Here is a 12,554-nt window from a genome sequence, read left to right on the forward strand (position 1 = left end):
ACCAACAGAGCTATGCTTGCAAAGGCCCCTGATGTAGATGTAGTTATACTGGCAAAACTGAGCTTGTACCAGTTTAGCTTGTTAGGGAGGGAGCTGGAAAAAGCGATACCAGCAAAAGCTGCATCCACACCAGGAGAGCAATAAGGCTGTACCACCAGCAAAACATTCCTGCTGTAGACATGGTCTCAGCTCTTGTGAATGTCTGTCAACACAAACTGGTGTGACTAGCCTGGCTGGAATGAGAACAGCAGGGGTGCTGCAAACTGAGGTGGACAGGCATCAGTGCTGACTGGCTGGCGATTGGAGTAGTAGGGGGTGGGGATGCTGCAGCTCAGGGTAAGATGTGAAGGTTAGGGAAGAGAAACATTGGCAGAGCTAGGTGGGAGGGATGGGACTGCAGAACAAGGGGAGGGGGAGGGGAGGGGGTCTGCAGCTTAGGATCGTGGTACATAAGGGCGGGAGAAGATGGCATTGTGTCTGTTGTTCTCACTCACTTCAGGACTGCAAAACTAGTCAGAAGGTGTGTTATTGGTCCCCCTAGATTTATCCCTTCACCCATTCCAACACCACGTCAGCGTTGCTGCCATCCGCTCCCCATCTCTGCTACAAAGCAGCCCCAATGGTGCTAGGCACTTGGGAATTGCTATGGGGTGGGACCGAATCCAGGCAGCAACTGCAGCTCCATAAAACACAGAGGTCAGCAGGCATCAAATCAGGAATCTTCAACCTCAAAATATAGGCCTGTGGCTGTAACCAAATGAGTTGGGCAGCAGACAGCGTATGACTCACTGGGCAGTGGAGTGAACTCCACGGCCGACACGCTGGTGACCTTGCTGGTGTCCAGCTCCACGCGGTGGTACTCGTAGATCGTCCTGCGGCGAGACTCTGCAACAGCAAGGGGCCGCATCAGACAGAGGCACAAGCCCATTGTATCCCACCTGCTCCCCGCTCCCCAACCCAGATGGACTTGGCTGCTGACCTGTGGGGTGGTGAAGTGACTCAAAGAACCTGGGCTCATCCTGGGAATCGAGTCAGGGATGGGGAAGGGTCCCCAAATCCCTGGGATGGGGAGTGGCAAATTCCTAGCTGAAATGCTAATGTGGGCAGCTGAGGCCCAGGGCCATCACTACAGGAGATAACCCGTGCGCAGATGCTGGGAGGGGAGTGGGAAAAAGAGGGATGCTGGGAGGGAAGGCAGAGGAGGAGTGCTGGTGGAGGGGGAAGGGGTGTCCTCCTCCATGTTCTCCCTGCTTCACACTAGGAGGAGTTTGGAACTGTCTGTCCTGTCTCCATCCTCCCCAACACCTACAAACTCCTGAAACCAACATGATCTGGTTCTGCATCATTCTCAGGACGCATGGGGCATGACTCCAAGCCTCCCCCACACCCATAGCTCCCCTTTGCAGGAGGCACAAGCCTCCTGTTTCCTATCCCAACATGCTTCCAGTGCTGCTTGTCCCTTGCTCCCCTCACTCTGCCTTTTTGCCTCCCCTTCAGTCTAGCAGCCAGAGCACGGGGGTCCAGAACCCAGGACACTTGGGGTCTCTCCCTGGCTCTGCCACTGACTGGCTGTATGACCTCGGCCAAGTCACTTTACCTCTCTGGGCTTGTGGCCCTGGGGGGCTAATGCTGACTCTCCCTCCAACTGTGTGCATGCATGTGTGTGTGTGTGCGCACATGCGTGAGCCTGGCTCACATCCACTGTACATACAGAGCTTGGAGACTCTTGGATGAGCAGGGCACAGTGCTTCTCTTCCACCTCCTCCTTCCAGCTCCACATTGCCCCTCCCATCCCTGCTAGGTTCACACCAGCCTGGGGGCCTTGCAGGCAGGTGGGAGGCAGGGGTATGGTCCCAATGTGCAGTGTGAACCCAGCTGGGGGCAGGCAGGAGAGGCATGATGCAGGCCAGGTGAGGTTTTAAACGGGTAATAAATGAGGGCCAGATGACTGGTTCCATAAATAAGCAACAGCAACCGCAGCGCGTGCAGCACAACCTTCCCAGGGACACAGGGAGAGTGTGGTCAAGTTTCTCATTACAAGAGAAAAAGATGAGAGATGGGCTGAAACAGCCCTTTCCCCACACACACACACATGCACACAATTCATGACAGGTTCACACAACACACACAGCACGTGATAACATGCATGCAACATGCATATTGCAACCATATGCAGCTTGCACGATAGGTACATGCAACACAGACAGCACATGTGACAACATGCAGGCAACACAGAATCTGCAGTCAGCTCACATGCAATATGGCACATATAGCAGTGCAAAGCCAGTCGATTCTCTTTCTTGATCTCATGAAGGAGGAAAGTTCTTCTCTTTCAGCAGTGAGGCCCTTGGAGTGCTAGCATCTGAGAGTCATGTGCTGAGGGCACAGACTCTGATGGGTAAGTGATCAGCCCCACTCCACAGCTTCCATCCTCCCTCATTGCTCACTATAGAGTCAGCAAATGCAGCCACACCAGCAGAGACTCACCTGGAATGTCAGGGGAAGGGTTGAGGAGCATGAAGGCATCGGACAGGCCGGCTTTGACAGGGTGCTGCGTGGCGCTGATCTCCAGGACCGACATGGGGATCTGGAACGGGGGAGAGAAGGGGCCATGAAACCTTTGGGCTCCCCCTGAAGCTGTGTGCTTGGGACGCATGTCTCAGGGGAAAGCAGCAGAGTGAAGGGCAATGAAATGGCTTAGCTGATGTGCTGTTGAGTCTTCACCCCTCCTATTTCCCTTACACCGCAGAAGCAGTTTTGAGGCTGCTGTTTTAGACCAGCCTGGGCCATACCAGGGTTTGCCCGTGTGTGTTTGGAGGTGCCCTAGGCCCATCAGCCAGGCCTTCCAAGGCTCAGTCAACCCCCTTGGGAATAACAAGCATAGCTGGCTCAGGCACTGCATACAGGACATTAGTGCAGAGCGCATGTGACCGGCCGTCCTCTGGGTTAACAACAGCAGGGACTGAACTGGCAAACTCCTGAGCTAGGTGCATGAGTCTCTAGCGTCAGTGAAAGAGCCAGGCTTTGTGGGTGGGGATGTATCAGACTCATACCCTCTGTGGGTCAAGTCCAGGATGGGGTGTCACATAACACACACTGAGCAGTGGTTTATATGTACAGACCCCCTTTCTCACAGAGGTTTGCCCTAACCTGGCCCTGCTGTGGAGAAGGAAGGCAGCCATTCTCCCTGCTACGCCTTCCCCCTCCCAGCATGTCCTTTGCTCCATCCCGTGCCTCCCACTCCAAATCCAGCCCTCCCCCATACCTCCCACTCTATTCCCAAGCCCCCACCCCCTTAATCTGCCCCATTCACTTCCCCACCAGACCCCCCTAATCCTATCCCACGTGCGCCATCTCGCCTCTGCTTGGAGATGCGCCTGGGTTGGAGAGACCTGCCCTGTGCTCACTGAGCCCAGCATGACCTGAGGATGCAGTGAGTGTTCTCAGCATGGGGGCAGCTAAGCCATTGGAATGAGAGGGCCAGGGACTCCACAGTCACTAGCCCAACCTCCTTTGTCTTTCCTTTGTGGGGTTTAGGTTTTGGCCCCCACCCTTCCCGCCCCATCTGCCCACAGGTGTTACAGCACCTGCAATAACCACGTCCCACGCAGCTGGTCCTGCTCACCTCCTTGTACCCAAAGACGATTCTCCCTTCGCTGTGCAGAGCAGCCTGGAATGTGAAGCTGCCGATGTCCTCCTTCCCATGAAGATAGACCTTGTTCCACTGCACCACAAACACCGTCCCTGGGGGAGAGAGGAGATGACACAGTGGGGCAGGAGGCAGCAGAGGAGATTGCAGGGATCAGTTTCATTCCCTGTGCACCATCTGCAACAACCATCCCACAGGCACTTGCAGAGCCAGTGTACTCGCTGTGACAACCTGGCTGCAGTCACATACATTACACCCCACACAGCCCAGCAGCTACAACAGTCACACACCCTCCCCACTTGCACACAAAAAAACCCAGCCCACAGCCACAACCAAACCTCACACAGCCTGAATCTGTTAACTGGCTACTTCACCTTGAATGGTCCCTTGAAATGCACGTTAACTACTTATGCTAAACAATCTGTTCCACTTTGTATTTAGCAGTGACTATTTCCCAGAGAGAAAAGGAGTACTTGTGGCACCTTAGAGACTAACCAATTTATTTGAGCATGAGGAAAGCTCAGAAACTCGTCTCTCTCACTAACAGAAGTTGGTCCAATAAAAGATATTACCCCCCACCTTCCTTGTCCCACAACCACACCCACCAGCTCCAGCCACAGACCCTCGCCTCTCCCCCCTGCCAGTAGTGCACCCCACACATGCAGGCTCAATGTTGCACAACTAATTTGGCCACAGCCAAAAGTTCCTGGAACTAGCGTGAGTCATTTGGGATGGGACGATCCAGTTTTTACTCCCTCCCTTATCTCAATGGTATGGAGGAGCTGGCCCTTTCCTTTTGCCACATGAGACACTCCAGATCCTCCTCTCCTGAAGTCTGCAGCCCATGGTTTTCAGTAGACCCAGGACTGAGCTCCAAATAAACCTGATTTTTGGTGCTCGCCAGAGCGTCCTAAGGTCTACCCCGCGCTATCAGATATACCAGCTCTGCTGCTAATCCTCTGAGCACGCACACAGACAGAGACACACTCCCCCCAGGCCACATATAATACGTCACACACACAAGGATACATGTCACACACATTGCACATGGACACAGGCAGACACGTCGCTCAGAGGGACACACAGAGACAGACATGTCAAACAGAGGGACACACGTCAGACACAGAGATGCCCATTGACACAAAACACGGATGCACAGAGACACATCACGCACACAGGGACACACGTCTCTCTCTCTCACACACACAAACACTCACTACACCGCCTCAAAGCAGGGGCATAAATTCCCAAGTCAGGCCTGTTTCTGAGATCCTCCATGCAGCACTGTTTGTGTACCCAGGACTGAGCCCAGTTGAGATGCCAGAGGCCAAAGCAGTACCAGGCCCCGAACGGTGTGTTCTCAGCACCTGGCCCCCTGGACACTCCTGGCTGCTGCCTCAGCTGGTTCCTCTCCCCTGCTTTGCAGGGATGAGGGCTGCCCAGTGATCTTGGAATTCCTGGTGCAGGTGCCGAGAAGCAGCCAAGGTCCCCAGGGGGCTCTGTGCATTGTGTGTGGCAGTGGGGCTGTGCAAAGGGCCAAGCGGGCCAGGGAAGCGGCTCACCGTTGTCGAAGTACTTGATGGTGGAGTTGCGGGAGTAGCTGGGGTTGAAGTTGGCCATCAGGGGCGCAATGTATTGGGTGGCTGTGAGCATGCGGTGAATGACATCCCCCATGAAGATGAAACCTGGAGCGAGAGCAAGGGAAGGCAATTTACTTGCCCATCCCCTCACCCCCACCCCACTGTCCTAGGACACCCGCTACCAGCTTCTCCCCCCAGCCCCACTCTACTGCCCCAGGACACCCACTACCAGCTTCTCCCCCACCCCTTACCCCAGATGTCTCCCCAACACTGCCCCTGACTAGAGTTGGGGCTGAACTGAAGTACCCTGGAGCTGGGCAGTTTGGATCCCAGGTTCTGGCTCATGTGTCATGGTACCATTCAGCACTAATTAGAGAAGATGGACTTGACCACATAAGCCCCTGTGATGTGGCAGTGAGCTCCACTTTACAGTGGGGTAAACTGAGGCATGGAGAGCCAAAGAGACTTGCCCAAGGCCACCCCACGCATCAGTGGCAAAACTGGGATTAGGATGTGCAAAGGGAGGCTGGTTAGAGACACCCATGTCAGCCCACTAGGCAACACTGCCTCTCCAGCTGATGCTGCCTGTCAGCACACCCAGGCAAGCCAAGTAAATGTGGCCTCACAATGCTTCACTCACCTCCTGTCGCTATGGTGATCTGCCGCAGGTGATGGCCATAAAAGGGAAAGTCAAAGGACAGGATGACTCTCTGTGGAAGACAGACAGGGGACAGCATCAGTGTGGGAGCCACACTGGGAAGTGCCATGTCTGACCATGGGCGTCTGGGAGGGGCAGGTGGTGCTGCTCCCAGGGAGATGGGTTAAAGCAGCGGGGGACGCAGGGGCAGACAGCACTAGAGAGCAGTGTTCTATCTTTCCAAGACATGCTGCACCCTGCCCCATCTGGCATAGACTCTGGGCACAGCCCTGCTGAGAGGAGAAATGCCAGAAATTGATTCATCTGCCCCTTCGGAATGGGCTCCAGGGGGGGCCCCGGGGAGGTGGAGTCCAGTTGGAGCACAGGCTGGGCCCACCCACATCTCCCCTGATACCCTGACAAGCAAAGCTGAACACTTAGCAGGTATTTGTGGAAGGCAAAGCTAGTCTCTAGCCAGTCTCTCTCCCATACAGGCACATGAGCTGTGGGGAGCTCCGGCCAAGGTGCTAGTGCCCCAGGTCAGGAAATCCTGGAGAAGAGAGAAGCTGCTGGGGAAACATTCCCGGGTCACTGGCATGGCACCGTGGTGGATGCCCGATGCAGGGACGGCAGCAGCTAAGTGGAGGGAGGGAGCTCACCGAGGCCTGCCTGTGAGTGTTGGACAGGATCCCATGGACTTTCACTTGGCTTCTGTTGGCTTCTGCCATGTCGATCCAGAGTTCTTTGGTGCGCGCCTCCCCCGGCCCATAGAACCGCGACATGTAGTAGCTATGGTTGTCTTCCTGCAGCCACAGAGCGCGGAGAGATGGGGTTAGCAGGTGAGGATGACAAGGATTGTGGAGACAGGCCCCAAGGAACAAAATCTGCATTCAGATCTCCAACCAGCAGGAGCTCCCAGTGGGATGCTGGGGCAAACCAGGCTAAGGCGATCCTTGGTTGTATAAAGGGGAGTAGTGAGTATCAAGGAGAGGATTTTACCTTTGAATACAGCACTGGTGAGACCGACACTGGAATCCTGCATCCAGTTTTGGTGTCCACATTTTTAAAAGGATGTTACAAGACTGGAAGGGGTGTGGAAATGAGTTGAGAACCAGAGATGCCTCACGCTGAGAGACGTGAAGAGTTCAATTGGTTTAGTTTAGCAGAAGGCAGATTGGGAGGTCACCTGCTTATGGCATATATGTACTTTCATGGGGAGAAACTACCAGCTATTAAAAGGCTCTTTGATCTAATGGAGCAAGGCTGAACAAGAACTGAGGGCTGGAAGCTAAAGCCAGACAAATTCAAATTAGAAACAAGGCACAAATTTTTCATACTGCAGGTGATTGACCATCGGAACAAACTCCCAAGGGAAGCGGTAGATTCTCCATTTCTTGGAGTCTTCATATCAACACTGGATGCCTTTCTGGAAGATGCTTTAATCAAACACAAGTTATTGGGCTCAATACAGGGGGAACTGGGTGAAATTCTTCTAAGTCTGACCTGTGTTACGCAGGAGGTCAGACAAGATGATTTAATGGTTCCTTCTGACCTTAAAATCTATGAACCTCACTCCCCTCTCCCCAAAGCTCAGCTCCCCATATCTATTCCTCACCACAGTCCTCAGGTGTAGGTATTAATATCCCCTTGGTGCAGATGGGGAAACTGAGGCACACAGCGGCTGCAAGAGGGGAATTCGTGTAGGAAGTGGTATTAGGCCTTGGGAGTTTCTGGCTCCCAGTTCCCTGCACAGTGTATTAGGCCACAGTGCAATCTTATTATTGATAATAGCATCAGGCAGGCAGCACTGAAGAGGATAACGAAGCATTTTTATTAATCGGACTGTAATTAGAGTGGGCCTTCTATCCAAGGTTCTCAGATAACGAACTACACTTCATAGCACCGTTGGGAAGTAGATATTGGTATAGCCATTTTACAAATGGGGAAACCGAGTCCCAACAGGTTCAGGTTTCAGAGTAGCAGCTGTGTTAGTCTGTATTTGCAAAAAGAAAAGGAGGACTTGTGGCACCTTAGAGACTCACAAATTTATTTGAGCATAAGCTTTCATGAGCTACAGCTTCACGTGACATGCTCCAGGTCACACAGCATCTCAGTGGCAGACCTGGGAACAGAACCCACAAGGGCTGGCACCCATTCCTTCTGCTCCACACTCCATCCAAGAGCTGGGAACAGAACTCCCTGCTCTACTCACTCGTCCACACTTCCCCTCCATGGAATCTTTCTTCATCTCCAGACAGCTGATAACCCTGAGAGGCCTGGGGCATGCAGGAGCTCTGCCAAGAACCCTGATGTGCGAGTCTGACCCATCTAAAACAGCTGTTCATGAATATATCAAATGAAGCACACCCATGCTGGGCTCGGTGCTTGTTGTTTTGTGGCCCCTGAAGCAACATCAGTTACCCAGAGACCTGGCTGCAGCAGGACAGTTGCCCACCCATAAAAATAATGGCACCAAAAGGCAGTGTTTTCTGGAGTGGAACGCCGCAGTCATTTAGCAGCACACAGCATGCACTGGGAGTCCAAACTCCTGGCTTCTGTTGCCAGCTTGGCCATAGCAAAGTTATGCAACCCTTCAGGGGAGCCTTTGCTACAGAACAGCTGGAATAATCCGCACCCCCAGGTGGTGTAATTAATCAGTTGCTCAGCATATGACCCTTGCTGACCCATACCAGAACGGGCGGCGACAGGCCTGGCCATGCCAAGGGAGACAGTGTTTCAGAGGTTGGCTTCCTAATTGTGCCTAATTGTGCCTGTACGGAACCTGCCGAGAGGCCCAGCTGGAAGAAGTCTCTTGTCAGGGAGACTGCTTCATGCTCTGTGAAACAAGAGGTGTCTTAATTTCAACTGGGAAGATGCCACTCGCCCACTCTGAGGCCATGCCAGGAGCCTCACTGATACCAGGGCATGATGGCTGGTAATGAACTAACATATCCCCTTTGCAGTCTCTCCTTCTCCCCTCCTAGATCCCTCTTTTCCCTGTCACTCCTCCCAGCTACTTCCCCTCCCTAACAGCTCAGATGTCAGCAACCCTGTCTCTGCCACCAAGTTTGGTCTGATATTTCCTGACAGCACTGCTCATTGGGGACCCTACTACAGTCTTGCCCCAGCAGCTGCTCATTCCGGGGCCCATGCTTTTCTCCCCACTGTGCCATCTCTTGTGCCTGTGAATAGCCTGGCTACTAGGACAGTCTCCTTTGGGGGCAATGTAGCATCCCCTAGCGGCCACTGGGCCAGGAAAGAACATGCACAAAGGCCTGGGTAGCTGAGTTCCCCTGCATGACCCCTCTGGCCGGGGCCCTGTGCAGCCTGGTGTCTGGATCCCTTCATTTGGTCTGGATTGAAGCTTAGGACAAGGCGAGCTGACTTAAGGCTGCAGCACTCTGCTATTCCCCACCACACTGCTCTGCTGTCACACATCACTCCTGCTATCTCAGTCCTGGGCTCTCTACAGCACCTGTATATTGAGTCGCTAGGCTACGCTCACGCCTGGGGCGCTGTACCTGAGCACCTCATCCTGCAGTGCAGCCCCTCACTGCTACTCCAATCTTGTCCCCGCCACAGCAGTGCAACTGCACTCCAGTTCTGGCCTCCTGTTCTCCCCGCCCTGGGATTCCCCCAGCACCTGTCTCATAGGCATTTCTATGTGCTCAATGCTAAACCGTGGCAGCCCCGGCTATTCTAGTTCTGTTCCCCATATAGATCTGCTGACGTCTCCTAACTCTGACCTTCAGCACCTCCAACTATCCATGCCTGGGCCCTCCATATGCCTGTAATCCTGCTATTTTGGCTGTCTTCATCACCATTCTCTTTACCTTGTAACTGGGCACAATGGAAGACTGTGGAATTTACAAGCAGCAGGAAGACTAAGGAAATAAAATCTGTAACTCAAAACAATTAACAGCGTCCCTGTAAATGGCAGGAGAAAACCACTCCTGACTTGAATGGTCTAGTATATTTCCCAGAGAGCCTTCTCCAGCTCTGCAAGACATGGAGAGGAACACGGCAGAAACTTGATTAAAATCCTCTAATGCAGTTTTATCGTGCTTCAGCAAAACTCCAGTGAAATGGTCTCACTTCCTTTCAAAAAAAACCCCAAAACCAGCTTCATCATTATGTGACATGCTCCCCTAGCCCCTTCCTTGTGAACTGGATTAGCCCTTCGTTCCTCTCCAGTGCCTGCCACTCAGCAGCTCAAAAGTGATTTGGGAGCGTGATCAAAGCCTCGCAGCACCCCCATCTCCACCTTACCGGCGGGGAAGCTGAGGCATAGAGCAGGGAAATGACTTGCCCACAGTAGGTCAGTTGCACAGCCCAGGCTTGAGTTCTAACCATCATAAAACTCAGTCTCTCTCTGTTCCGTGAACCCACTCACCTCTGCTCCTGATCCTGTTGAAGTCAATGGAAAGATAGGGGTTAGTTGGAACACATGGTGATCTTACTGGTTTTATTACAGTAACCCCTAGAGGCTGCTACCAAGATCAGGGCTCCACATAGTGGAAGGCAGCCCCTGCCCTGAAGAGCTTACAAATAGACAAGACAGACAAAGGGTGGTAGGGGAAACTGAGGCACAGAGCAGTGGCGTGACCTGCCCAAGCTACACAGGAGAGGCACTGGCAGAGTTGGGAATAGAATCCAGGTGTCCTGCCTCTAAGCCACTGGACCACACTGCTGATCTTGCCCTGCTTTTGCTAGCAGCCAGGTTGTCTCACAGCCTAGCACAGAACAAGAGAAATGTACAGCTCCTCCTATCTAACCCCTGCACCATCACACAATAGCAAATGAAAAGCAATGTAATTAAAATATCCTAATGCAACATGCAGGTAACCTGTGGAACTTCCTGCTGCAGGATATTGGTGAGGTAAACAGTTGAGCAGGAGGCGTGGACGTTAATGTGAATGAGAATTGCATTGAAGCAACACTAGCAAGGAGTACAGCAACAAGAGATACAAGCTGTTGGTGGATAAGATGATTATCAGGTAGGGGAGGGCAGAATTCTCCCAGTGTGGGATATGTTGAGGAGTTCTAAATATGACCATCACCTTCACTGAAGTAATCTTAGCACAATGGGGAGCACTGTACAATTGTGGGATGAAAAATATGGCTTCCTCTGAAGCATCCAGAGATGCTTTTGTCAGAGATGGATTGTTAGTCTGCCAGGTAACGCTTGGGATCCTAAACCTTAAAATAACCTCCACACATAGAGCCTGTTTTAGGGGCAGGTGAGCAGGGCGGTTACCTTGGGTGCCATCTTCCGGGGAGGTGGCACATCGCTAGGCCTTTTGTAGGGGGGTGTTTTTTTGCTCTGCTGATTGGCTGCCTATTGTGGGGGAGTTATTTTTTGGCTCAGCCACTCCAGGCGTAGGGGTGTGTGCCGAAAACATTTTCCACCCTGGCAGGCAAAATGCCAAGGGCTGGTCCTACCTGTATATGCGCGTACACACACACACACGGCTAGGTCATCAGTGAGTGTCTATCCGCATAGCTCCCCCTCCGCCCCCGACTTTGCTCTGAGGACCAGATCCCCAGCTGGCATGAATCAAGCTAGCCCCAGTGCACTCATCACCAATTTACGGCAGTTCAGTGTCTGGCCCTCAACACGCACCAGCAGTTCACCCCAGCGTTCTGCGGCAGAGAGAGGGGAAAGCCGCTGCCTCAGGGGTGCCAACATTTGCTCAGTAACTGCACAGAGAAGGTTGCCGGGTGCATTTACCCGGAGTAACTGGAAGCAGAATCCTCTCCCCGCTCACCCTCTCAGTTGGGAGACACCCTGGATTCAGCCATTGATCCAGGACTCTGTGATCTGGTGGATGGTTTTCATCTTGACAGTGGGCCAGGAGCTAATCTTCTTGTACCAGAATAAATCCAGAGTAACCCCTACTAGTTTTAAATGCAGACTTATGCCAGTGTAAACTGGGATCCTAGCCAGCCTGACCATTCCTTTAAGAGGCAGCATTGTCAACAAGGTAGGCGGTAGAAATGGCTTCCCTCTCCCTTTGGGTGGAGGTGGGGCGAGCTTCATGCATCTCCATCGCCAAAATCGCTGGGCCAAATTTGGTCTTTCACACACCACAGCACCCAGGGGGACACTGTGTTCCAAGCAAGGGTATGGAGGCGGGCGGAGGAAGCCGGGGTGACCCTGCTCTAAAGGGCTCATTTTACCCCTGGGATGTTCGACTGCGTAAACAGGAGGAGGGAGGGGCCAAATGAGTCCTTATCGCCCCCGCTCTGCTGCCCTCATCCTTTCCAATGTGTTCCCAATAAAACTGGGGAAAAAATATAAACAGCCAACACGGGGATGGGAGCTGGCAGCCGCTACTCTGAGTTCTCAGCCATCCTCATGACCTCATCTCTGAATCATTATTATGTCCCAATCCGTCACCTTGCTTTGGTTACAGCAGGAACTAAAGAGGAGAACTTTTGGATGCACAAATAAGCAGGGGGTGAAAAAAGGATGTGGGGAGCCGGGATGTTAAACGTGAGCATAAAGAGAGGTCCTTTAAGGAGACGAGCTGCAGCTAGTAGATTTCTCCCTTATTTTGCACTGGGGTCACTGCTTTGGAAGGGGGATTATCAAGATCAGAGGCATTTTCCCCCCTTGCTGCTTCTCTCTGTCTGATCAAAGAGACGAAAGGATTGTTCTTATGGTTAAAGCTCAGGATGGGGAAGG

The 12,554-nt window shown here is 52.8% G+C and overlaps 1 protein-coding gene across 2 annotated transcripts in view; it reads right to left on the bottom strand.

The window, feature by feature from the left end:
- The window catches only part of PLXDC1 (plexin domain containing 1), a 49,122-nt gene that overhangs the window by 15,705 nt on the left and 20,863 nt on the right, over positions 1 to 12,554 (bottom strand). The window contains exons 3-8 of one of the 2 annotated variants that reach the window (XM_074940501.1): positions 6,526 to 6,669; positions 5,870 to 5,939; positions 5,212 to 5,334; positions 3,626 to 3,744; positions 2,488 to 2,587; positions 790 to 885 (exon numbers count right to left, since the gene is read on the bottom strand). In XM_074940501.1, coding sequence (XP_074796602.1) covers positions 790 to 885; positions 2,488 to 2,587; positions 3,626 to 3,744; positions 5,212 to 5,334; positions 5,870 to 5,939; positions 6,526 to 6,669 — 652 coding nt within the window. The remainder of the gene's footprint in view (positions 1 to 789; positions 886 to 2,487; positions 2,588 to 3,625; positions 3,745 to 5,211; positions 5,335 to 5,869; positions 5,940 to 6,525; positions 6,670 to 12,554) is intronic. The other variant, XM_074940502.1, reaches the window with a different exon arrangement.

The sequence above is a fragment of the Natator depressus genome, chromosome 27 (genome assembly GCF_965152275.1).
Source record: "Natator depressus isolate rNatDep1 chromosome 27, rNatDep2.hap1, whole genome shotgun sequence".
NCBI classification, from domain to species: Eukaryota; Metazoa; Chordata; order Testudines; family Cheloniidae; genus Natator; species Natator depressus.